Genomic DNA, 27,137 nt, shown 5'->3' with positions numbered 1-27,137 from the left:
ATCCAATGCCCTTGGATCCTATCTAGGGCAGAATCTGGTCACCGAGTACTTGGCCCAAAGTCTCCCTATTCCTATGGCTTGTTGGGCACAGGAAAATCCTCACTTGGGACAATCTTAGGAAAAGAAACTTTCACGAGCCCTCCATATGTCCCAATTGTAATTCTCAGGAGGAATCGCTCCAACACCTCTTGGACTCTTGCACTCTTGCCAATCAACTGTGGGAGAAGGCTAGCTTCCATTGTCAAAAAAGATGCAGAGTGTCCGAAGATATAATCAACTCTATTCACCATTAGCATCAAAACCCTTATAAAAGCGAACTACTCAACCAAGTATGGATATTGATTCCCGGCATTCTCCTCTGGACAATATGGAAAGAACGAAACAAGCGCATATTCAAAAATCAAAGCACTCCTGTAGAAATCATTTGGGGTAGCTTTTGTCTCAATCTTAAAGGGACCTTGACGCTTCAAACTTGGCACATGGAAGATTTTCCCACTCTTGCAAATGAGAAAGCCATCTGGGAAAATTTGAACATACAACTCCCATAAGGTACTCACAATCACAGAACTTCAGAAGGAAACAACATCAGAAAGCACTTATGGACCCCCCCTCCAAAGCATACTTTCAAACTCAACTTCGATGAAGCTTCAAAGGGCAATCCCGGAAAAGCAGGATTTGGCAACATATTTAGAGATCATAAGGGTTTGCCTCTCCTAATCTACTTCGGAAACATTGGCTGGGACACGAAAAAATCGGCTGAACTGGAGGGTCTCTGGCAAGGATTACTCCTTTCCCAGCGTCATGGCTTCTAACCTCTCGAGATTGAAGGTGATTCCCTAATCCTCATCAACCTGGCCAATCAACTCCTCAATGGGGCACCTGCGCATAAAATTGCCAACAGTTGGAGACTTGAAGCCAGATTGGATGCAATAGAAAAATCACTTCACACCAATCATGCCATCATATTCAATCACGTTAAACGGGAAGGAAACAAGGTCGTTGATCTACTTGCCAATTTGGGGGTGGAAACTGGGCACACTCTTCTCACTGGAGCTCTAGACATAATTCAGAATCATGATCAAAATCAGGAGTGCAAAATACTGGTCCAAAGGGATGCAGCTGTCTTGGATGCAGGTATATAAACGAGTGTTAAATATGACGGGACAGGGGTGGGGCGAGATGGAGCGACACCTGCCTACCCAGGACAAGCCAGATATTTGGCTTCTGATCAACGGATCTCTGCATTTGAGAAGAGCAGGGTTCATTGGCATTGTTTTAAGTAGTTCTGGATATCATGCCTCAGCATGCTCTAGCATACCTCAGACTTCGACTCTCTTCAATGCAACAGTAATGGCGGATCGCAGATCGATAACCAGCAACATGCGATTGCAATCAGATCACATCGCATTTTTGGAAGATCGTGGATTGGGGAGACCTAAGGGCAAGGCCTTAACCAATAGCGATATGCGACTGCGATCAGATTGCATCACTATTTCGCATCGACGGTAACCAAGGGGCGGAGCTTCCACACTTTCTCATGTGCCATGCGATGATGCGGCCTCGAAAGTGGATTGTAGAAAGGGGAGACCTAAGAGCGATGCCTTTACTTATAGCGATATGCGATTGCGATCAGATCGCATTGCAATATCACATCGGCAGAAACCAAGAAGCGGAGCGTCCTCACTTTCACATGTGCGATGCGATGACGCGGACCCGACGGCGGATCACAAAATGGGGAGACCTAAAGGTAATGCCTTTACTTTTAGCGATATGCGATTGCGATCAGATCGCATCGCAATATCGCATCGGCGGAAACCCAGGGGCAGAGCCTCCACACTTTCACAAGTGCGATGCGATGATGTGGACCTGACGGCGGATCACAGAATGGGCAGACTAAAGGGCAATGCCTTTACTTCTAGTGATGCGTTTTCCTGATGATAGTATGAGGCCGGCTGTGGCCACCTAGGTGTTCATTATCTGGTTTTTTTGTTTTTTGCTAGTGTTGCCTGGTTTATGGCTTCCTATATGGACTTATCATCAAGGAACTATCTTACTGTTTTTTGTGTGGGTTTGGACTTGAGAAGTGATATCATTATTGAAGTTTCCGCTTTCACTGGACTGGTTTCCCCAATGTTGGGGCAGTCCAGATTTTGTTGATACTCTACACTACCTTGTTCAAGGCCTTGTCCTCTTTGTATCTTTCTGTACATATTAATAGATTATTTTTACTTAGAAAAAAAAATATTATATTTTATAGTGTCCTAAATTATATAGGAAAGTGAGGTTAGAGTCTTAAAAATTTAAAATTTGGTAGGCTGATTTTAAATAACAAAAAAAATTATAACTTTAAAAATAAATAATTATAAAATATATAATAATTATAAAATATTATATTTAATAATTCTATAAATATTATATTTTTTTATAGTGTCCTAAACTATATAGGAAATTAAACAATACTATATTCTATATAGTGTCTTAAATTATATTTTGTATAGTGTCCTAAATTATATAGGAAAGTGAGGTTAGAATCTTAAAAATTTAAAATTTAGTGGGCTCATTTTAAATAACAAGAAAAAAAATGTCTTTAAAAATAAATAATTAAGAAAAAACATAATGATTATAAAATATTATATTCTATAATTCTGTCAATATTATATTTTATATAGTGTCCTAAATTATATAAGAAGGTGAAATTAGAGTCTTAAAAATTTAATATTCTATAATTCTGTCAATATTATATTGTATATAGTGTCCTAAATTATATAAGAAGGTGAAATTAGAGTCTTAAAAATTTAATATTTAGTAAGGGCATTTTAAATAAAAAAAATTATGAAATAAAAAATAAATAATTATAAAAAATATAATAATTATAAAATATTATATTTTATAATTCTTTCTAGATTGCTCATAGTTATTGAAAAACATCTTGTTGTAAGTTTGGGAGTGAGACATCCTCGTCTCTTTTGATGACTGGATGATATTGGAAATTAAAAAGATTCTTTTAGTAATAATTAAAAGCATGAAAGAAGTAATCCAAAATAGTATAAAATAATCTGCAACCTATTTAAGCGAAGTGAATACTCACATGAAAGAGACACATCCACGCCTGCCTCATTCCATTATAAAATTGGAGTCCTGATTCATTCATTCGATTATAAAATTGAAGAGTCCTGAATGAATCAGGACTCTTCAATTTTATAATCGAATGAATGAATCAGGACTCTTCAATTTTATAATGGAATGAGGAAGACCTGGATTTTTAAATATTTGGGGAATCTGTAATTAACTTAAGTTTATTCTGTGTAAAATGTTTCTGAAATTTGTTAAAATTAAATAATAATTGAATATAATAATAAATATCTAGCCTCTGGAATTTTGATATTAAATAGTAAATGGTGAAATTTTGATATTATAAATATCTGGCCTCTCGAATTTTGATATTAAGTAGTAACCGGTGGAATTTTGATATTAAGTAGTAACGGATATTCTGCCTCATTCTCTGTTCTACTTTCTCCGCCTGAACATTCATAATAAAACGAACATGGCACCGCACTCTTCGCGCGACCCAAGTCTTGAGGAGAGTAGCAGCCCAAATTGGGGATTGATATGCTCAAACAAGGCAGGGAGACGGTTCTGGGAGGAATCAAAGACACTATGGAGGATTGCGGGGCCTCAAGTATTCGCTCGGCTTGCGACGTATGGGACGGTTGTTGTCACTCTGGCGTTCGGGGGGCACTTGGGCGACTTGGAATTAGCTGCCATCACCAATGCTTCTACGATCGTCGTTGGAATCAATTATGGGGTCCTAGTAAGCTTCCACATGTTTTTTTCTGTTTTTCTTCGAATCATGGAATCCGTAATTAATTTTTTTCCAGTAAGAAAAATGAAAAACATATTTCCTTCCAGTTAGATATAGTGTCATTGCTGATATCAATAACAGAGCCATCAATATCTTTCTATCCATGTACCTCGCATCCTTCCTAACATAGAGACGTATAAACATCGATACACTTGTATATAACAATATATCTAGTGGAATAACAACATGTAAGCAGTGGATCACGTATCTAATTTTTATAAAAATAAAGACGTATAAAAAATAAAGGACTATCTAGTGCATCACGAAAAGATATACAAAACTATCCACAAGTCCCCATATAGGTATATTACCCAATCACTCAAGAAAATATCTAAGTGAAAAACATCAAAGAAAAAAATAGCGAGTATACAAAAAAAAAAATTGTAGTTATTTAGGAAAAGAAATCAAGGAATCACTTGGTCGTCTGGTATGGTATCTCCCAGTTTGATTTCTATGTGCATATCATCTAGTTGTTTCAACAACTGATTGGCAATTTGGTTGAAATCCCTTTCAATATGCATAATCCAAGAATCAGATAGTCATTTTTCTGAGCCATCTGTGGAGCCATTGTTGGTTGATTTTGCACATCTCTTTACATTGTCAATGACCCCAAAAATGTGAATTACAGGCATGTTAAGGAAATGAGTGAACCATAGAAGGCCCCAAAGAGCCATCGCTTCAACCTTTGTGTTGGTTATGTTGCCAGCATCCCAGTGTACCCAAAATTCCTGATACTCTATTATAGCAATCTAGAATCCACATCCACATTGTTTATTTGTGATGCCCAGTCAAAAAGACGGATACTCCATCCGAGGGCTCGCCAGCTTCTGAAAGTCCTTCTTAGGCCCAATGCCTAATGATATTCCAATAGAATACCAACCAATGGTGCAATAAAAAACTATATAAAATTATCCTTAGAATTTTCAAAAATGTTTTTGCTGCACCATCTCAAAATCTCCCAGAAGCATATAGGGGGGATAATCCTCCATGAGGACTTTCTTTGACTCCACCAATGCAAACATGCAGTAATGTTGTGAAAACAGTTACAGGGAAAGCCAATTTTAACAGCTAGTTTATTACATACCTCAATAGTGATGGGGCATTTTAGAAACATGTGATGATTGTTCTCCTCCACATTTCTGCATAGCACACAGATCCCTGACCCATGCCAGTATCTCTTTTGGAGATTTTTCCATGTGAGGTTTTTATTCTTCCATACCAACCAAAAAAAAAATATGATTTCGATGGGGATTTTTGTTTACCAGAAATTATAGAAATTACATATCCCCGTGTGATGGACCTCCTGGCGACAGAGAGTGGTATATATATTAGCAACCATGACATTCCCCGCCTTCATCTCGCCTGTCCAGGCAATCTGGTCCCTATCCCTCTCCTAGCGAATTCCTACAAGTTTCATGCTAGTACTGACCCGTTACCACTCTTGCGCCATTTGCCCATTCAGGCCTAGATCCATGACACATTTCCAAATTGGGCAAGGACCCTACTGTGCAAAAATTACTTGGTGCCAAAAAAATATCCCACAACTATTTATACAGCAGATAAAATCATTAGATATGCGATAGTACACCTCAGTACCCAAGATCTGATCAGTTCCAATAATAATCCTATGCCCTGAACCCAGTATCCAACTGAGAGTTTGTATGAAGAGTTTACCAATTTTTGTGAAGCTGAGAAAGATGGTCGAGACCGATGAGATCCCAATATGCCCCCTGCACAACCAGATGGTAAAATCATGATCACTTTGGTAATTATGTCTAATTATCATGCCCCAAATACCATTTCCAAATATCCCCCACCAAAGTGATTTCAACAGTAACACCCAATACACTTTGGAAGAGAGATTTGGGACATCTTGGCCAAATGAAGTTTATTTTTTTTCTGTGCTACCAGACTAGATGAATTGGTCATAATCCTATTAAGACATTTAATAATAGTGAAGGGGAGGTGAAATAGATGAGCCGAATATACACCCAACTGCATGATCACTGCTTGTGTCAGTATGATACGACCCCCCAAAGATAAGCATCTAAACTCCCACCCATAAATCCTTTTATAGAAATGATCCACAAGCCACATCCAATCCTTTACCTTATAGCTGCATGGCTTAGTATGGTATCCAAGATATTTCATACCCCCCATCATCAATTCTGAAGCCACCCCAAAAATCCTATGAATATATTCAATAATCCCCATATCACATACACCATGGAAGACAATAGACTTCTGAAGATTCATATATAGACCTGTAACATTTGCAAATTTTGCAAAAATATGAAAATAGTGTCAACCATGCAAAGTGATTGAGCATCCCCATGATAAGAACATCATCAACAAAGAAACTATGAGATATTTTAATGTCACATCCCATGTGTAGAGCATGAAACTGACCCTCCGCCATCGCTTTTCTGATATGTAAACTAAGCTCGTCCATAGCCAGAATAAATAAAAGTGGTGAAAGTGAGAATCCTTGTCTGAGGCCCCTCCCAGCCTTGAAGAATTAAGAAGGATAACCATTTAGTATAACAACATAATTTACATTTGTAACTCGGGCCATAATCCAGTCCGCACATCTCGACTGTAACCCAATTTTATGAAGAACCAGCCTGAGGTAACCTCAGTCAAGGTAGTGATATGCCTTCTATAAATCAATCTTCATAATAGCAATATTTAATTTTTTTGAATGAATCAAATCCATGCATTCCTATGTAATTTCCACAACATCATGAATTTCTCTGTTTTGAAGAAAGCTGAACTGTTTGGGGGATATGAATTTTGACAGAGTACCCTTCATCCTATTTGCAATTGTTTTAGAGATAACCTTATAAATAAGGTTACATAGAAAAATGGGCCTAAAATCATAGAATGTGCGAGAGGGGATCTGTTTCAGAATGAGGACAATATATGCAGAACTTCTATGCAGGTGTATGTATCCTTTGGTCCGGGACTCCTCCACCATGCCAAGAAGATCGTGTTTAAAGAGCTCAAAAAAGTGAGTAAAAAGTTCCACCGACCACCCATCAGGACCCGGATTGTTGTCCTCTGGAACCGCTTTAAATAGTTCTGAGTTTGTTTTTGCATCAAACATGGTGGGATATAGTTCAACACCCCATATTTGGTCCTCAGCACAGACCGCTTCCCTTTGACAGTAGGTCTTCTGAAAGTGTGATACTATGACATTGCAAATATCCTACTGCGATTGAACCTCATTCCCATCAGCATCAATAATCTCCCAGATGAAATTGATTATTCTCCTCTGATTGGAAAATCTGTGTAATTTTTTTATATTTTTGTCCCCTTCCCAAATCCAAATGGCCATGCTCTTAATATGGCAAGTATATTCTTTAATAAGGAGAATATGGTTCCTTTTTAGTTCTAATTCATGTATATGATTTTGGATAGCATTTGGGAGGCTGTGTGCTCTCATATGATGGCGGAGAGCATCCAGTGCTCACAAAACATCAAGAAATTCCTTACTCAATTAATGTTTCTTTTTCTTCTACCAAGCTTTAACCTTCACCCGCAGAGACCTAAGCATTTCGAGGATATATGCCATGGGGGATGAGTCCCGCACCCCACCTCGGGTCTAGACTCCGCACACAAGAACATTAAAATCTGGGTCATCCAACCACACCCGATTGAATTTGAATGGAAAACCACCTCTATACTCCTCCCTCCTCCAGTGCAAGATAATGGCATATCGTCAGAGATATAATTGTTTACCACCTCATATTGGACATTCCTGAGCCTCTCCATAACCTGCTCATGCAAGAGGAGGTGATCCAACCTCTTCGTCACATATACCACCCCCCGATCTTTCGTCATCCCATGTTGGAACAACCTTAGAAGGGCATATATCAACAAAATTATAGTCCATAATAGCATCTCTGATCAACTTCGACATAGTGTCCACTTTTCTGGAACACCCCCACACCTCGTCTAGACCAATTGTGCAATTTAGATCGCCCGCAATGATAAGAGATACCAACTCCAGAATCCCCAATGCAATCAATTTGTCCCAAAACACAACCTGATCTTTACATGGGGCGTACACATTTAAAATATGAATGCGCCCCTTAAGTCCTATGATATGTCCAGTGAGAAGGATGCCAACAGAACAAGAAAATGCCCTAACATTGACCCATCGAGGGTCCCATAGAGCACCAGTCCCCCGGAGTGACCAACAGCTGCAGTGGTAGCCATATGCCAGTCAAGAAGCATCTTCCTAAAATAATTTATCGCTTGTGGTACCGAGTGCATGGTTTCCTATAAAAGGATGATATATGGTCGAAAACAAAGAAAACATTGCTTGAGGGCGAGATATTTCGAAGCAGCCCCTAGACCCTGGGTATTAACAGAAAGAATGAAAGTCATGGTAAACCAGGTGCGGGCATCCATTCTCCAAGGGCCCGAGAAGAGGGAGTAGCAGTAATAGGAACATCAACAATTGCACAGTCTTCAGATGAATTAAATTGGAGAGGTTGAGCGCGCCCTCAGAAGTGCCTGCTATCAAATTTTCTTCTTCGATAGGCAGTGATATTGCCCGCCGAAGAGGGACTGATGTGAGGGGATGATGAGACAAGTGGCTTGTGTATAGTAAGACTGTGAAGATCCATGGTCTTCCTCTGTAGGAGAAAGTCCTTATCGGTATCAACATAGTTGGTAGGGGAAACAAGAGGTCAGATAGGTGACGTAGGGCTAGTCCTAGACCCTGAGGAAGAATGAGTGAAACATGAGGGTGACAGCTCAAGAGCATAAATAATATGCAAGGATGACAACGCGTCATATGACGTAGAATGGGGAGGTACAACATTTATGGAAAGTGGGTCAGCCTGTGGGGAGTTAGTTTTATGCAGAGTGGTATCATCATCAAATGGAGCACCAAACCCATCAAAAGATAATGGGGATGAGGGAACAGTAGGAGAAGAACCATATTTCGTAGACTGATGAACATAGGGATGTAGAGAATAAGGGGCAGTCAAAGTACCTGGTAATCGTTGTGTATCCTTTCTTAGATGAGGTGCCCCATATTCGTTATTGTGTAAAACAACTTTAGCATGTGCCTTCTCTGATGCACCAAAACAATTCCACCCATGAGCCTTATGCATGCCACCCAGACGATGAGGACATTGAGCCAAAAGGTGGCCAGTGTGATGACAATTTAGACATCGAAAAGGAAACCCCCAAAAATCCAGGAGCTGGGATAGATGAGTGTCCCCCCAATGCAATTCGATATGGTTTGGAAAGCTGCCTCTACACTCCTTCTCGATCAAAATCCAAGATACTCTTTTATCCAAGGCCCCCAAGCACCGCGGGTTGACATATACAAACCTTCAGATAGCATTCCTAATATCCATGAGCACCTGCTTAGTCCAGAATTCAATAGGGAGCCTAGGCAGCTTAACCCAAATAATTTTTTTCTAAGGGGTATCCTTCAGAGGATTGAAGCCAATATACCAAGAATTCAGCGCCAAAAAGATCTTCCCTTTTATCCAAGGAATGGCCTTAATTTTCATTAAGTCATCCTGGCTGAGAAAGTGGAAATTGTACTAGCCACTTAACAGTCTCACCACCATAGGCATGTATCCCAGCAGAGTCTTCCATTTAGTATTGACCCAGATTCTCATTTTAGCTTCACTTGAGTCAGCGAAGTTCCTCTTACCCACAAGAGCCCTCTTCTGAAGGCTAGTAACACGATCAATCAACACATCGTGACCAAAAACTAGAGTAGGTGTCAGGGTCGTAATCTTGATGGACCGTTGTTGACATCCTGTTTGCTGTCTGATTTCCACGTTATCTACCCCATGCAGATCGAGAGACGCATGGATACCATCTAGAAAGGGCATAGAGTCTTGTTGTGCATGCAAAATGTCCAAGACACTTGTGCCCCCGCACTGATCCTCCTCAGAAAGTACACGAAAATTTGACTCAACATCCACGATGGCGTGAATGAAAGCCTCTTGTGCAGATGTGTCGGAGTCCAACACATCCATACTCCGAGTACATAAGAATGTTTAAAAAAAAAAGATAGAAGTGGAATGTATAGGAGTGACAGTCATAAAAGAATGTCAAAAAGGTAGCTCATTTCTTATGGAGATACCCTAGGGATCACTGCCAAATATGTAGGTATGAGAAAAACAAAAACCACAAAGAAAATGGACCCACAGAAGATAACACCCACATATGCCAAAAGGAAGGTACTACCACCGGTTCTAAATCCGAAATGGGATAGTACCGATAGAAAGGAATAACAAATTTGTAAATCCTGATACAAGAGCATGTACAAGGATCCCAATCCACATGGATAGTAAAAGGATGTCAGAGAGTGTAATGAGAAGTAGACCCGAGTCCACTCTTAGAGTAATATCCGATCACCACCCCGAGAAATTCAAAAACCACTAGAAAATGCAACACCCCGACATCGAAAAATTTGAACCAACCTAGTGCTGGAACCAGAACAGTGCAACTACAAAGAGCAACAGTAGTCACATAGAGCCAAATTGGATAGTGGAGAAAAAGAAACTAAATGCCATCACAACAACAACAACAACATCAACCCATGTAGGTCCACCACCGATTGCAAATCCGAAACCCAAAGGTTTTGCAAGGATGGGAAATGATAAAAGAGTTTACCCACCATTGCCAAAAAGGAGAAATCTATTTGGACGCGGGCAAGATCCCTTCCTAGGAAAAATTCAGGACAAAGAAGGCTAAGAATCTCAGTCTAGATAGGCATTTGAATGCTTATAAAGGGGAAGGATATGGGACTTTTAGAATGCAAAAAAGATATATATCGCAAAACAAATAGTCATTAGGATATGCAAGTTTTCCGACTGGAGTAAAACAAAAAGACATTTGTGGGAAGAGGGGACATATTAAACACGCCCAAGAAATAAACCAGTATCACCCAAACATCCCACGAAATGTAACAATGCAGATAAGTCAAGTAACCCTAACACAGGAAAGACGACCCAAAAAAAAAAGGAAAAAAGAAGAAGAAGAAGAAGAAGAGATACCCCAGGTATAGGCCAAAACTAGACAGACTCAGTAAACACTCGGAGAGAGAAAGGGCTACCAAGTAACCTAGGAATCTCAGCATATACCCATAGGAAACCTCAACAGGTACCGATAGTGTGCAGATAATGTGAACGGACCAGTAATCATTTACCTCCTTGAGCAGCGTACCTATCACTGTTTTTGCCGATGGTTGTTCTCAGATGGCTATTCTCTTGTGGCTCCTGCCTGGTACTTTTCAAACTTTCAAAAGTCAGACTGAGCGTATTTGACAAAAGGATCAAGTGAAATGAAGACGAAACATGCATAAACTAGCTAATCTGTAATTAATTAGTTAAATTAAATCTAGTGTATATCATAGTTACCAAATTTGTTGCATAAACTAGCTAATCCGTAGTTAATTAGTTAGAGTAAATATAGTGTATATCATAGTTACCAAAATTTTTCAGATTGGGAAAAAACTATGGAAGTTCGAGAATTCGATAAGAATTCGAGTGGGTTCATAGTAACTAATCATGTCACACGGACTTGGTAGTTCGCGTGCTTGGAACGGTAAACGTAGTTTCCACTAAACACAAGATAGATGGCGGCCAACAGGGATCACCGTAGGAAATTGAAGTTAGGAGTGGAAATTTGCTTGTTTTATGGCAAGGGGGATCACCATAGGAAATGGATGTTAAGAGTGAAAATTTCTGATTTTTCAATTTTAAAGCTTTTAAAAAGCTAAGACAACCAGAAAAGAAAGAATTCAAGGTGTGTTCGAAATAATAATCCCAACCACTGTGTTAAACACACTCACAAACACGATGCTTGCCCAGTCAACCACTGCACGGTTGTGATTTTGTTTGCAGGCGAAAGGACTGAAGTCATAGCAGCAGCCCGACTATTCCCCAACACAATAGAGGAGTTCAAGCATTTAATAAATTTTGGTAAATAAATATGGGCAAACATTACTCTGCGACTGTTGCCCACACTCCACAACACCTGCAAGTTCAGAAAATCATTTACTATGTAAATTCGCCCATGTTGCGTATTTATTATTTTCTCTGTCATGTAATTAATGTTATGGCATTAATCTTACACAAGTAAATTTGCCGCAACCCTCTTTTGTTTTACTCTGTTTTGTTGTGCGCAAAATTCATGTTTTAATTAAGTCCCTGTGTGGTTGTGATATCTACTCCAAAACCTATTTCTCAGTGAGTTGACTTTGCCGAAACCGAATTTTTGAGTGAGACTCCTCTCCTATGCCTCCCCGTAAATTCATTTTTCTAACATGGTATCAGAGAAGGTTAAATATTGTTAGTGTAAAAACAAGTGTTTTCACTAGCAATTGAAAATTGTTTTGAGGGTAGATTGTTTTTTCTTTGGAGCAAATTTACCAGCAGGTAGAAATTTTTTTTAACACTCAAAAATGGAAACATCAAGCACAAGCTTGACTAATCCTCAGATACCTCAATTTAATGGTAAAAACTATGATTATTGGGCTATTACAATGAATACCCTATTTTCATCTCAAGACATTTGGGATTTGGCGGAGAATGGTTTCCAAGAACTAGCAAATGCATCAACATACAATGCCTTGTCTCAAGTAGAAAGGGATTTTTTAAGGGAAAAAATGAAGAAGGATGCAAAATCCCTCTTCTATATTTTCCAAGCAGTTCATGGAAGTATTTTTCGAAGGGTTGCAATAGTAATGAAGTCCAAGAAAGCAAGGGAGACCCTCCAGACAACAAGGGAGACCCTCCAGACAGCCTACCAAGGCATAGAAAAATGCAAGACAACAAAACTACAAATGTTGAGAAGAGATTTTGAAACACTTTGTATTAAAGATTCTGAGAATGTAGAATCACTTTTTTACACATGTAATTGGGTTGGTTAATCAAATCAGGTCTCATGGTGAGACACTTGAAGAAAGAAGAAAAGTTGAGAAAGTTTTGAGAAGTTTGCCAACAAGGTTTGATGCCATTGTTGTGGCCATAGAAGAGACAAATGATCTCTGGTAGTTCTTAGTGGATGAGCTTCATGCATCACTGATTTCTCATGAACATAGACTGAATAGAGAAACAGTCTCCTCATTGGAGCATGCCCTCAAGACATAAGTTTCATTTGGTCAAGGTCAAGGCAGAGCAAGATCATATGCTAGAGGAAGAGGAAGAAGCCCACACAGAGGTGGAAGAAGCAACCCTTCAAGCTCAAGTGGAAGAGGCAGCAATCAAAATCCAAGTCAAGGCCCAAGCCAAAATCAAGCACAAGGTCACAGGTGTGATAAATCTCAAGTCCAATGTCATTACTGTAAGAAGTATGGTAATTATGCAAGTGAATGTAGAAAGAAGCAATATAAAATTAGTAAAAAACCAAGTGTAAAATTCAAAAAGGAAAATCAGAACCATGATAACATGTTTTTAGCTTGTAATGTAGCACAAGAAAAACAAAGTGTTATATGATATTTAAATTCAGGGTGTAGCAACTACATGTTTGCCAACATAGAAATGTTTTCCAATCTAGATGAAAGCGTGAAATATTAAGTGACATTAGAGACTAATAGCAAAGTCTCTGTCATGGGAAAAGGAAGAGTTAATATCCTAAAAAGGAAGGGGGAGAATAAGTACATCTCAGATGTTTACATGTCCCCAATCTAAAGCATTGACCTCATAAGCATTGGACAACTCATTCAAAAGGGCTACAATGTCTTCTTCAAAAATGATGAGTGCATAATTTTGGATAGGCCTCCAAGTAGACATATGATTGCAAAGGTACAGATGGCAAACAATAGAATGATTCCCCTAAAAATAAGATCACATTTGAAAGAAGAGGGTGCACAAGCACAATTATGAATGAACTCACAAGAGGATGGAAGAAAAGAGACAACTGTCACACAAGTGAGCTATCAAGTAGAGGTCAAAGATGAAAACTAGTTATGGCATTTGAGATTTGGACATCTGAACTTTGGAGGTTTGAATTTGCTGCATAGGAAAGGCATGGTGAAGGGTTTGCCACTCATAGAAAAACCAAATAGTCTATGTGAAGAATGCATCTTGGGCAAGCAACATAGAGATACATTTCCAGCAGGAAAGTCAATAAGGGAAAAGGAACCTTTGGAGATTGTCCACTCATTTTTATGTGGACCAATGCAAACACCATCAATTGGTGGTAGCCACTATTTATTAACCTTCATAGATGACTACACAAGGAAGACATGGGTCTATCTTATAAAACAGAAACGTGAAGTGTTTGAGCGCTTTGGCCAATACAAAACTCTTATTGAGAAGCAAACTGGACACTACATCAAAGTACTCAGGACTAAAAAAGGTGGCAAATACATCTCAAATGACTTCCTTCGATTTTGTATGGAACATGGAATTCACAAGCAATTTACAACAAGGTATACATCTCAGCAAAATGGTGTGGCAGAAAGGAAGAATAGGACCATTATGGAAATGGCAAGGAGTATGTTGAAGGCAAAGCATTTTCCAAATGATTATTGCGCTAAAGCTGTCACTTGTGCAACATATATCTTGAATAGATGTCCAACCAAAATCGTCCAGAACATAATTCTTGAAGAGGCATGGAGTGGAATAAAACATAGTGTCACTCACATGAGAGTGTTTGGATATATAGCATATGCATATCTTGGATGAGTTTAGGAACAAGTTGGACAACAAGGGAGAGAAATGTATATTTGTTGGATACAGTGATGAATCCAAAGCATAAAAACTCTACAATCCATCAACCAAGAAAGTCATAATCAACAGAGATGTGCAGTTCATAGAAGAGGAAGCATGGGATGGAAATTTAGAGAAGACATTCAATGTCAAAGCATGTATACCACATGAGGACAAAGAGGAATTGACAACAACAAGTAATTCCTCAACAATGACTCCATCTACACCTATTCAAGCACAAAAAAGTGATAGAAAGCAACACCATCAACGAATAATAGGACAACATCACACAATCAAGCAAGTGCTTCTCCAAGCATGCTACAAAGCGCAACACCAAGTGACATGTCAAGCCCATCTTCAACAAGCACAAGAAGAGTAAAATTCAGAAATCTTAATGAAATTTATCAGCAAGATGAGGTTGATAGCAGCACTGGTCTGAATTCATTATTTTCTTTTTTTTGTCATGTAGATGACCCATTCCACTTTGAAGATGCAATCAAAGAAGAAAACTGGGTTGCGACAATGGAGGAAAAAATAGAAAAGAATGACACATGGGAGCTAGTGAACCTTCTGTAAGGAAAAGAAGTCATTGGAGTGAAGTGGGTCTATAAGACCAAGAGAAATGTCGATGGGAATATTGAAAGGCACAAAGAAAGGCTAGTTGTCAAAGGATACAAGCAACAACATGGAAGAGATTATTTAGAGACGTTTGCACCAGTCGTGAGGATGGAGACGGTGTGTACAGTTGTGGTGATTGTCATGCAACACAAATGGAAAGTGTATCAAATGGACATAAAGTCACCATTCTTGAATGAAGTGCTGAAAGAGGAAGTGTATGTTGCACAACCGCCTGGTTATGAGGTAGAAGGCCAGGAAGACAAAGTGTATCGGTTGAGGAAATCCCTTTTTGGGCTAAAGCAAGCACCGCGTGCATGGTACAACAGGATAGATGCCTACCTGTTGGATAATGGTTTTGACAAATATGGCAGTGAGCCTACTATCTACATCAAAGAGAATGATGGTAAGATTCTCATTGTTACCTTATATGTAGATGGTTTAATTTTTACGGGAATTGATGGTTTCCTTGTCGCTGATTTCAAACAAGTCATGAAGAATGAATTTGAAATGACTGGCTTGGGGTTGTTACAATATTTTTTGGGCATAGAAGTGAAGCAAACAGAAAATGGAATTTTTATTTACCAAGAAAAGTATGTAACAGACATTTTGGAGAGGTTTAAGATGCAGAACAACAAGCCTGCACTAATTCCAACTATCATGGGGTTGAAGTTAAGCAAAGAAGATTATTGCAGTAATGTTAATCCGATATTATATAAAAGTATGATAAGCAGCTTGATGTGTTTGACTGCCACTAGTCCAGATATAATGTATGCAGTGAGTTTGGTGTCGAGGTTCATGGAGACACCCAAGGAGACACATTGGCAAGCAACGAAAAGGATTCTAAGGTATGTCAATGGGACAAAACATTATGGAATTTTGTACACCACAACAGATGATTTCAGGCTAGTTGGTTACACTGACAATGATTAGGCAGGAATTGTTGATGATAGAAAAATAACGTCAGGATATGTTTTTCATTTGGGCACCTGAGCCATTTCATGGGCTTACAAGAAATAACCAATAGTTTCATTGTCAACAACAGAAGTTGAATATGTCGCCACAACAGCAACAGAGTATCAAGGAGTTTGGATGAGATGGATGTTGAGGGATCTTTGCCATGACCAAGAGGGAACGACAACTATTTTCTGCGACAACACATCCATAATTGCATTGTCAAAGAATTCGATTTTTCAAAAGAGGACCAATCATATTGATGTTAAATATCATTTTATTAAAGAGTTTATTAATAATGATGAAATTCCGTTGCAACACTGCAGGTCACAGGAATAGTTTACTGATATTTTCACAAAGCGATTGGCACGCGAAAGTTTTGTTTATCTCAGAGACAGTTTGGGAATTTCCAATGGTGGTAGTTGCGATTAAGGGGGAGTGTTGGAAATAATAATCCCAACCACCGCCTTAAACACACTGACAAACACCATGTTTGCCTAGTAAACCACTGCATGGTTGTGATTTTGTTTGCAGGCAAAAGGATTGAAGTCAGAGCAGAAGTACAACCCTGACCATTCCGCAACACAACAGAGGAGTTCAGGCATTTAATAAATTTTGGTAAATAGATATGGGCAAACATTTACTCCGCGACTATTGCCCACACTCCACAACACCTGCAAGTTCAGAAAATTATTTACTATGTAAATTCGCCCATGTTGCCTATCTATTATTTGCTCTGTCATATAATTAATGTCAAATTTGTATGTAAGACAAATATGGATGTAAAATTCATTTGTAATGTTGGACAAGTTAGAGAGCGAGACTTTGTGAGGTAGTGAGGAGAAAATTGTGGAGAAAATATTGGCGGGTGCAAAGTTTTACAAAAGTTTACTCCGCAACTCCAGTGATGCCTAAATTGCAATAAGTTTTTTGTGTTTTTCACTTGGAGCTACAATCACTGAATGTATTTCTTTATGTTTTAATTCTAAGAAGGCAGATTGTTTAACAAATATTATAAAATATAAGTGATTATTTAAATAAGTTTATATTTTTAAATAGTTTATATTGAATATTTAGTTTTTAAATTGTAGTAATTAGAAAGGATTTTAGATAACATTTGAGATTAGGGAGAGATTTAGTTTTGAGTTATATATATATATATATATATATATATATATATATATATATATATATATATATATATAATTTTTAATTATATATTAAATACAAAGGATTTTAGATATGATTTGAAATTAAGGAAGGACATTATTTTGAGTTTTGTAAAGCTGAGAGTTTTTTGGATATAACTTACTAATGTGGTTGTCAATTTGTTCACTGAATTGTAGTTTTAAAATTATTACCATAATTATTAAAAATTATTTAAATTTTAAAATGAATAAGAAAAACATAAATAGAAAGCATTAATGTTACAATAAAAATACATATATTTAAGTGTTTAAGATGTATAGTATCTAATTTTTCAGGACTGAAAATTATTTATACAAATTTAAATTCGAATTTAGTAGCTATATAGTATATATAACAAACTAAAATACCAAATATATATAAAATTTGAAAATTATTTATACAAATTTAAATTCGAATTTAGTAGCTATATAGTATATATAACAAACTAAAATACCAAATATATATAAAATTTTATAACTTAGTAAGGACATGAGCAAGACTCCAGTAGTGTGGAGAAGCCTACTCCTTAAATCCACTATTATTTTCGTTCCTTTTAGTGGCTAGCGATTGTAGATTTAGAGGACTAGGTAACGGAAACTTTGTGTGCGGGCAATTAATGGAAACTTTGTGTGGGCCAATGAAAGGATTTCGTATATAATATTGCTGATCTAGTTGTGATCGTATTTTGACATGGCAGATAGGGATGGCAAGCGCCTTTACAACCCTGTGCGGCCAAGCTTATGGTGCTAAGGAATACCACATGCTGGGACTATATCTGCAACGCTCCTGGATTGTGCTCTTTGTTTCTGCAGTCTTCCTACTACCACTTTCTATTTTTGCCACCCGTATTCTCAAGTTGATGGGTCAGCCGGATGATATTGCTGAACTATCGGGATATGTTTCTATTTTGTTAATTCCTCAGCAATTCGCTTATGTTGTGATGTTTCCAACTCAGAGATTCTTGCAGACTCAGTTGAAAAACATGGTCATTGCATGGATCGCTGGAGCCACATTGGTGCTTCATATTTTGCTAAGCTGGCTCTTTATCGTTAAATTCCCTTGCGGACTTATCGGAGTAGCGATGACATTAAATTTCGCAACGTGGCTGCCTTCGATTTGCCAGTGTGTTTACATTATCTGTGGAGGTTGTCCCCAGACATGGACCGGACTATCGATACGAGCATTCGAGGATCTGTGGCCTTATATCAAATTATCTGTCGCATCTGGTGTGATGCTATGGTTAGCTGCACACATCTTCATCTTAAAACTATTCTTAATCAATGTAATTTTTAGTTTTATAAAGTTTAGTTCAGAGCAAGGAGCTGACATTCGTTTTCTTATCAACCAGGGCAGAATATTGGTATTACAGAGTATTGATCCTCTTGACAGGGCATCTACGAGATGCAGAAGTTGTAATTGGTTCCCTTTCAATCTGGTACAACATGTTTTCATCTGTTTTATATTATTTTCCAATAAAGAAAAAACCGTAAAAATCCTATATTTTAACACTATATTTTAACATATATGAGTTTTCATCTCATTTCTTACAGCATGAACGTCAACGGTTGGGAGATGATGATACCAATTGGATTTTTAGTGGGAACATCGTATGTTCACCATTCTAGAATTTGGAATGGTAACAGAAAGCGTATTTCAGAATTTTCAAGGGTTGCATTATACCTCGATTAATTTGTAGTTTGTTAATGCAGAGTGAGGGTTGGCCATGAGCTCGGGGCCGGAAATGCAAAAGGAGCTAAATTTGCAGTGATTGTTTCCGCAAGTAATTCGAGTGCCATAGGAATTGTCATTTCCGTTCTCATTGTTGTGTTGCGCCATGATTTTCCTCGGGTGTTTACAAGCAGTTTAATCATCATAAACGCGGTTTCTAAATTGGCAATTTTGCTGGCATTTACCATCCTTCTTAACAGTCTTCAGCCTGTACTTTCAGGTAAGTGTTCCTTTAACCAGTGTGAATGTCACTGCTCTCGTATGTTTGAACTCAATATAGAGTTAGTATGAATAAATTTTATTGTAATGTAGAAAAAATATATAGTTAGGATGATTAGCACAACTACATTAATCAATGTGCTGGATGGAATTCATTAATACAAAAAAATCATAATTTAATATATTATCTTAACATATAATTATCACAAATTTTATGTGTATACAATAAATATATTTTAATAAAAAAATGTTTTTTTATAAAATATATATTTGAAGTATAAGGTTTCAAATGTGTGTCATATTTTGCTTATGATAAATGGTTTCAAATAGAAAACATGTGCCTCTATATATTTCTAATAGATTTCAGATTTCTGATAAAGATAACTGAAACATTAATATTTTGGAAAATCTTAAATAAAATTTTAGACTGAAAATAGAAATACTTTGCATATGATTTGTTGAATGATATATTAAATGAAGAATATTTCTTGAAATTAAATCTTCTTCATTCATTTATTTGAAAATCAAAATTCCTCAAATCCAATTCTCATATAAATTATACTTACCACTCCAATAAATAAATAAAATTTTAAACATTTATTTCTAACATATAATTAAAGGATATTATACATCGATTAAGTATTTTATTGAGAACATTAAAATAGCAGGTTCTCTATGCTTATAAAAAAAATATGAAATGTGAAAATATGAAATTCCCTATTTCAAACTTAATATTGTTACCCAACTTTCTTTCTTTTTTCCATGATCTCAAGCCTGAAAAAGGCATAAACAATTCACTGATTTCTTTAATTTAAAATACAGGTTATTTAATGACTATATGATCCAGACCTAGATCATTTAATTGTTATTATTATGAGCGACAAAATTTCTGAATAATTTAAATTTTCAAAATAAACATTATACATATTTCAATGTAACATTTCCTAAATATTTGAATATAAGACTACGTCACAATTCGGCTATGTTTTCCAGCTTATAATCTGAGATCTGACTAAGATTTTACCATTTGTAATCAAGATTGCCTGAGGTTTCAGTTTCGATATGGTTTACTATAGCATTTATCTTTTTAAGTGGTTTTCTTTCTCAATCTCTCTATGAAATTTGGATGAGTATTTAATGCAACAGAAATTCACTAATCAACATCACTTATAAGATAATTATCCATTAACCCACCACGTTATGGTTAATGGTCCATTGACCTACTTAAAAAACAAGAAGTTAATCCGTCAACCAGTTGCCCTTTTAGCTGATTTCACAATATAGGTTGAAATCGATATTTAGCAACCATTGCTACTGCAGTTTGATTTCATTTGATATCTTCCTCTCTATTTTTATATCTAAACGTGCATTTCTGCTTTGACATGATTTTCAGGAGTAGCAATTGGATCAGGATGGCAAGCTTATCTTGCATGGATCAACATTGTTTGTTACTACGTCGTTGGAGTACCATTAGGCTTGTTGCTGGGTTGGGTGCGTCATTCAAGTGTCTCGGTGAGTATGCATTCTTTTCATTTGTATCCCAACTTTGGAGGAAATGTTTAGAGCAGTGAAGGTCTTCTGGATTGATACACTATTGCCGATAACAAACCGAATGCATACTGCAGGGAATATGGACAGGAATGATATGTGGGACAGCATTACAAACGATCATACTTGCTTATATTACATATCGCTGTGACTGGGAACAAGAGGTGAAAAACAACAAAAACGGAACACTAAGAGGAAATCAATAGTTGCTTACTGATAATAGTTAGTTACTGACAGTGGTTATAACTGATAAATTTGCAGGCAAGTAAAGCTGTTGCTCGTGTTAATACATGGTCTTCCAATGATCCCGCTCAAACCACATCGCATGAGGTCAGTAAAACACATTTCAATAAATTGGGTATTATTAACGTGTCATTTAAATTGTTTAAGCTTTGCAGCTTATCTTTGGCATTTTTTTCACAGTCCAGAACAACCGGAGATGAAGATAATTTTAGCCACTAGATAAGACTTAAAGGTGGTTGAGAGATTAAAATTCTGTTCATCAGATATGACAGTCTTCTACGATGCAAGCATTTTGAATGGCCACGATGAGTATCAGAAAAAACTTTTAACAAAGTTCGTCCTCCAAGTCATCTGGACAAAATGTTCGTCACGCTACAATTTGTCTGTCCAACGGATCTAAAAATTCTTTTAAGCCTTCAAATATCTAAGTTGAAATGGTTGACACAGTTTCTGAAGCTGTGTGGAAAGAACACGTGCTTGAGTTTTGAAATTCCCACTCTGATTTGTGCAAGTTGTTAACTGTGAGAAAAGCGATTTGCGATGACGATAAACCGTCTTAATTCTCATTGTTATAATGGGATGTACGATGAAACATGTAGGGTTTTAAAAACAAAAATAAAAAAATATTATACATTATTTAAAAGATTTTGAAACTAGAGTTATTTGGTGGCATGTCATTATTTTTATGTGAAGTAAATTTTATGTATATATTTTTGTGCATTTAAATTTGTATTTGGTGTGTTAATTGATAAATTGTAAGTCAATATTAATAGATATTTGTGATTTAGTAAAAGTTGATATTTTGTTAATGTATTGACAATTTTTGTTGTTAGAATTCAATATTGCAAGTTTAAAATATGAAATTTTAATCAATAATGTCCACATTTTTAAATTAAAAATAACACATCTTAAATAATAATATGTCCACTTTTAAAAAACATGTTGCTATGTAGATTTTTTTACCTATGTAAACAATTATTTTATTTAATAAAAATAATCTTTTATGTGTTCCCCTTTGAGATCGATGACACTTCCTTTGAAATCAATTGCCCTCGAATGTACGTACATGGGCTGTTGATTTAAATGTTAGATGATTAAAATAATTTCAACCCTCCGATTAAATCGATCGGTATTAAATTGAGTACTAAAATTAGGTATTAAATTAGTTACAATTATAAATCTCCCGAACTCGCTAGACAGCAGGTCGATTGCCTTTGCTCGGCACTACTCGACTGCTCTTGCTCGACACTATTACTTCCAAGTGCTGCAGCTCGACCGGCCTTGCTTGGCAAGACGAATGAATTCATATGTTCCAGGTAGTTTTCGCTCTTGTTACCTGTCCCCGGATTCGAACCACTGAGGTCTTGATGGTAGAGGGTTTCTGCAACGTTCTTGGCAATGTATTCTGCCAGGCCATTGCTCCTCTCATATTTATTCCAAGAAACTCCTGAATTTTGGGTAGTGAATAATTTCAGTGCCATTGCACTCACATAACAAAATCATTCGGATACTTAAGAAGACTAATCGTTCTTCATAGTAATGACAAAATTATAAATAGTTGTTAGTTTCCCTTCGTCCTTCACAGGTTGTAACTCCTGTAGACGAATTTGAAGACCGGTGCAGTTCTATAACTGTATTTAGCGTGAAAGAGGCCTTTGGCAATGTTTCTCGTTGTATTTTCTAGCAATTTGAAGTTATTTTAATAAGATCTATAAGTAAAATGGCCCTTTTTCAGGGTGTTAATTGTCTCTTATGGATAATGGCTAATTCTTTTAGTATAGAGTATTATTTGTAGGCTGGGAAGTAGCCTAACGCTTGCATAGAGAAAGTAGCCTAATGTTGGTTAGCCAAACTCCTGGGGCGGATAATCCCTACTAATGATTGTTGGGTTGAGAATCCCCTTACCATTAGCGGATACACGAGAGAACATGCCCCACATTCCGCATGCATTCCCTCCGTCCGCAGTCTCGCATTTAGTTAGCCTGCATTATCGCAGTCCATTCAATACGCATTCTCCCATTCTCACTTTCCCCATTCAATCTGCCCGTTCAATATGAACGGGCTTTCTATTCAATCTGCACCTACCATATTCAATGTGTTTGGAGGGGCGCTCCAACGAAAGGATAAAAAATGACCCAGGAGAGAAGGAAGGATTTGAACTGCTAGCTATGCTCTTGCCTTTACTGTTGTTGGCAATGTCTCTTATTGAACGACAGTCTTCTACGACGCAAGCATTTTGAATGGCCACGATGAGTATCAGATAAAACTTTTAACAAAGTTCGTCCTCCAAGTCATCTGGACAAAATGTTCGTCACGGTACAATTTGTCTGTCCAACGGATCTAAAAATTCTTTTAAGCCTTCAAATATCTAAGTTGAAAGCAGTGGTCTATAACGCGATTTTTTTGAAAGCTTTTCCAGCAGGTTTTTCCGGTCGAAATCCGGCAGGAATTTATTGGAATCGCAAGTTTGATAACTAGTTTCTGCACAATGAAAGCGTCCCAGGGGTTTTTCAGGGTGCTGAATCCAAATATGCAGTTAAAAAACCATTTTAACTGCAACAAATCAAGATTTAGCCTCAATTTCTTCCGCCGGATTCCGTCACCGGAATCTCCAAAAATTCACATTATAAACAACTCCAAGTTGAAATGGTTGACACAGTTTCTGAAGCTGTGTAGAAAGAACACGTGCTTGAGTTTTGAAATTCCCACTCTGATTTGTGCAAGTTGTTAACTGTGAGAAAAGCGATTTGCGATGACGATAAACCGTCTTAATTCTCATCGTTATAATGGGATGTACGATGAAACATGTAAGGTTTTAAAAACAAAAATAAAAAATTATTATACATTATTTAAAAGATTTTGAAACCAGAGTTATTTGGTGGCATGTCACTATTTTTTATGTGAAGTGAATTTTATGAATATATTTTTGTGCATCTAAATTTGTATTTGGTGTGTTAATTGTTTAATGTTTTAATTAAAAATAGATATGGCTAAATAAATTGTAAGTCAATATTAATAGATATTTGTGAATTAGTAAAAGTTGATATTTTGTTAATGTATTGACAACTTTTGTTGTTAGAATTCAATATTGCAAGCTTAAAATATGATTTTTTTTTTTTTTGTAAGCTGAGGCGTTACTCTGATTTTCCATTACCAAAAATTAAAGACAATACATATATATGCAGGTCTCAACCCGCCCTTAAGGGAAACCGGGTTTCTTGACCATCTGAAGTTTTTAAAAGCCAGCCAAAAAAAGTATATTATCAGTCTATCTATCCAAGCTAAATACACCTCTATTCTTCCTCTAGTCAAACTGTTTTTTCTCAGAATCAGTAACATTTAACATTACAAAAATCAAAATGGAGATTTATATAAAAACCTCCTTGCAGCCGCTCCTCCTTCTACTGGTTCATTGCGCCTGGCTCTGACTCCTTCTCTATCTTGACTCCCATTCCTCCCATTTACAGCATCTGTTGAATCTCATCCAATTTCCTATCCTGCATGAGTAGGGTAATCTGAATATTCTTCAGTTCCTTTTTCAGGGTGGGGATTCCTTGGGACAGTTCGGCCATTTCCATGGCCACCTGTTCCATTGCTTTGGCTAATAACCGTTTCATTCCCCAGTAAACATGTAGCGATTGTTTATAAAGGGACATTCTCCCCCTTGTATGCCCCGGGTCTGGGAGGAGCCGCTCCCAATCTTCCATTTCGGGATCTGAAGTCTCCTGCATGGCTTCTTCCTCTAAGTTGTCAATTATCCTTCTAATGTTCGGGTTAGTATCGTGGTAATAGGCCTCCTCTGCTTCCTGTAGCTTCTTTCTCATATCCCTCTTACCTCCTTTTCTGCCTCTCGCCTCGCTGGCTTCTCCCTCGTTTGATCCCCTTCTTCCGCCCCTACTCCCTCGTCCGCCTCGTCCTCCAATCCCTCCTTTTCCTCTTTGGTTTCCCCGACCACGCGTTCCTCTGCCCCTTACTCTTCTACCATACTCCTCATCTTCTTCTTCTTCCTGGTCATCTTCCTCGTCTTCTCGGTTTCTCGTCCCAGTCTGTTTCCCCTCCGATTTACTTTCCTTTCCAGCCTTTGCTCGTCCTGACCCCTCTTCTATAATGTAATTCTGGATATCAAATTCTTCCTCCTATTCGTCCGGGATTGTTAGAAAGATCTTCTGCGGAGCTTCCTCTGCTATACTCTTTCCTTTCTCTTCTGGAACTGCCGCTTTGCTTCTCGTCCACCTTCCTGCTCCCCTTTCTTGATTCTTTGCCATCTTCCTTGCCCTCTTTTGCTTTCTCCGGCTGTCCTTCGTCTGCTGCGGATTCCCAATTCTCCCCCTCACTTGCCTTTGGTTCGCTCCTGGTTTCTCTCTCTGCGTCGTTCTATTGCATGCTGATCCTATATTACCCCTGCTTTGCCACCTTTTTTCCTTGAAGCATCATTGCTTCCTGTCCTCCTCATTACTGTCCTTTTCATTTGTTCTTCCAGCTGTCCTCTTCTCCCTATCATGAGGGCTAGCGATCTCTGTCTCTCTGACAGTTCCACCTCCCCTTCTCGGTACCTTTCCCACCTCTCTCCTTGAGATGCTCACCTTTCCCGTGGTTTGATTGATCCCACCCTTCATGACTTGATCTTCGTATGCTTGATCCTGCATACGCTCTGTCCGAGCATTGATTAACCCGTCCTTTCTCCTCCTCCCCATAACCCAGAGGCATTTAATTGTTTCTTTCCTGAGTGATCGCTTTATTATAGTCCTGATTTAGTATATTATTTAACTCGATCCAGCTTGGATCATCCTTTAATGATGTCCAGCTGCCATCCACTATCCTGTTCGAACCTCCACTTCCCCAATTGGCCAATAGATCAGCTGCGCAGTTCCCCGTTCTCAATACGTGGTTAATTATTGTGTATTCAATCCTACTCAGCAGCCCCTCAATATCCTGGATTATCCCTGCTGTCCTCCAACTGTTCGTTACCTGATCCCATCTCCTACCATCCTTTAATTTCCTTAACATCTCTATCGTAATTTGGGAGTCTCCTTCGATTTCAAGGTTCATGTAACCGTTTCTAACTGCTATCCGGAGACCCTGACGTACTGCCCACAACTCTGCTTCGTTGTTCGTCATTTCCCCTCCCCATTCGGCAAACACCCACCTTGTATTACCTCTGCTATCTCTGAAGATGCCTCCCATACCTACTTGTCCCAGGTTACCCTTTGAGGCCCCGTCAAAGTTTAGTTTGATCCGTTGATCCCTAGGTAGTCTAAAATGGTTGGGGCTCTGCATGCCAGTTCTGATCCTCCTCTCTGTATTGGGGTAAACCATCTTAAATTCCATGTTCAGTTTTGAGACTATTCTCTGCTCCTCTGGATTCATCCTCCAATCTTCTTCCTCCCATACTTCGGACAGAACAGTTTCTTTAATTGACCTGCATATTTCATCCCAAATTCTCGATTCTTGACAGCTTTTATCCCTAAAGACTCTTCGATTTCGCTCTTTCCAAATCGACCATATTACGAATCCTACCGCCAAGTTCCATATTCTTCTTACAACTTTGCTTTGATAATTCCCCTTTCCCCATTGAATCAGAGTATTCCTGATGTTGTCTGGATCCCTTTTTGTCATACCAAAGAGCACCCTAATTTCCTCCCACAAGCTCTGAGCGTATGAACATTTGTTCAATAAGTGCTCCTGAGTTTCTATTTCCTTACTGTAGAGACTACATCTTGAGGGTCCATTCATTCCTCTTTTCTGAATATTATCCCATGTCAGGATCCTTCCTCTGCTCACCAGCCATGCGAAAAATGTTATTTTTGGCCACCATTTTCCTTCTCATATCTTTTTCCATTCCATTGGTCCCTCCTCTCTTTCCTCTTTCGTTGCCCAGTAGTATGCTTCTTTTACCGTGAAAATGCCCTTCATCTCTTTACCCCATCTGAGAATATCCTTACCTGCTCTGATTTTGATCTTCCTTGGTTCTATTTCTTTGGTATACGCTTGCTCTGCCTCCTGATTTATATTCTCATCCCATTCCTCCGGTCTTCTCCAGACTCTCCAAATGTCATTTAATTCTTCTCTTTTCCAATAGTCCCTCA

General features: G+C 37.9%; 2 protein-coding genes across 2 annotated transcripts; one reads left to right on the top strand and one right to left on the bottom strand.

Annotated features, from left to right (window-relative positions):
- Positions 1 to 3,461: 3,461 nt before the first annotated feature.
- On the top strand, positions 3,462 to 21,673 carry LOC149234594 (protein DETOXIFICATION 27-like). The gene is made up of 9 exons (XM_089461208.1): positions 3,462 to 3,811; positions 18,011 to 18,552; positions 18,662 to 18,748; positions 18,864 to 18,920; positions 19,023 to 19,261; positions 20,654 to 20,772; positions 20,886 to 20,972; positions 21,070 to 21,138; positions 21,232 to 21,673. Exons 1-9 carry the CDS (start codon positions 3,545 to 3,547, stop codon positions 21,268 to 21,270), a joined length of 1,506 nt encoding a protein of 501 aa, XP_089317334.1. The 5' UTR covers positions 3,462 to 3,544; the 3' UTR covers positions 21,271 to 21,673.
- A 4,085-nt stretch (positions 21,674 to 25,758) lies between these two features.
- On the bottom strand, positions 25,759 to 26,235 carry LOC149234593 (uncharacterized). Its single transcript, XM_089368319.1, has one exon. It carries the CDS (start codon positions 26,233 to 26,235, stop codon positions 25,759 to 25,761), a length of 477 nt encoding a protein of 158 aa, XP_089224445.1.
- Between the last annotated feature and the right edge of the window lie 902 nt (positions 26,236 to 27,137).

Source organism: Pinus tabuliformis, chromosome 8 (genome assembly GCF_031772625.1).
Source record: "Pinus tabuliformis cultivar Carrire ecotype Pingquan chromosome 8, CPIR1, whole genome shotgun sequence".
In the NCBI taxonomy this organism is placed as follows: Eukaryota; Viridiplantae; Streptophyta; class Pinopsida; order Pinales; family Pinaceae; genus Pinus; species Pinus tabuliformis.
The sequence above is the reverse complement of the archived record's forward strand: the minus strand, read 5'-3'. Positions and strand labels throughout refer to the sequence as shown.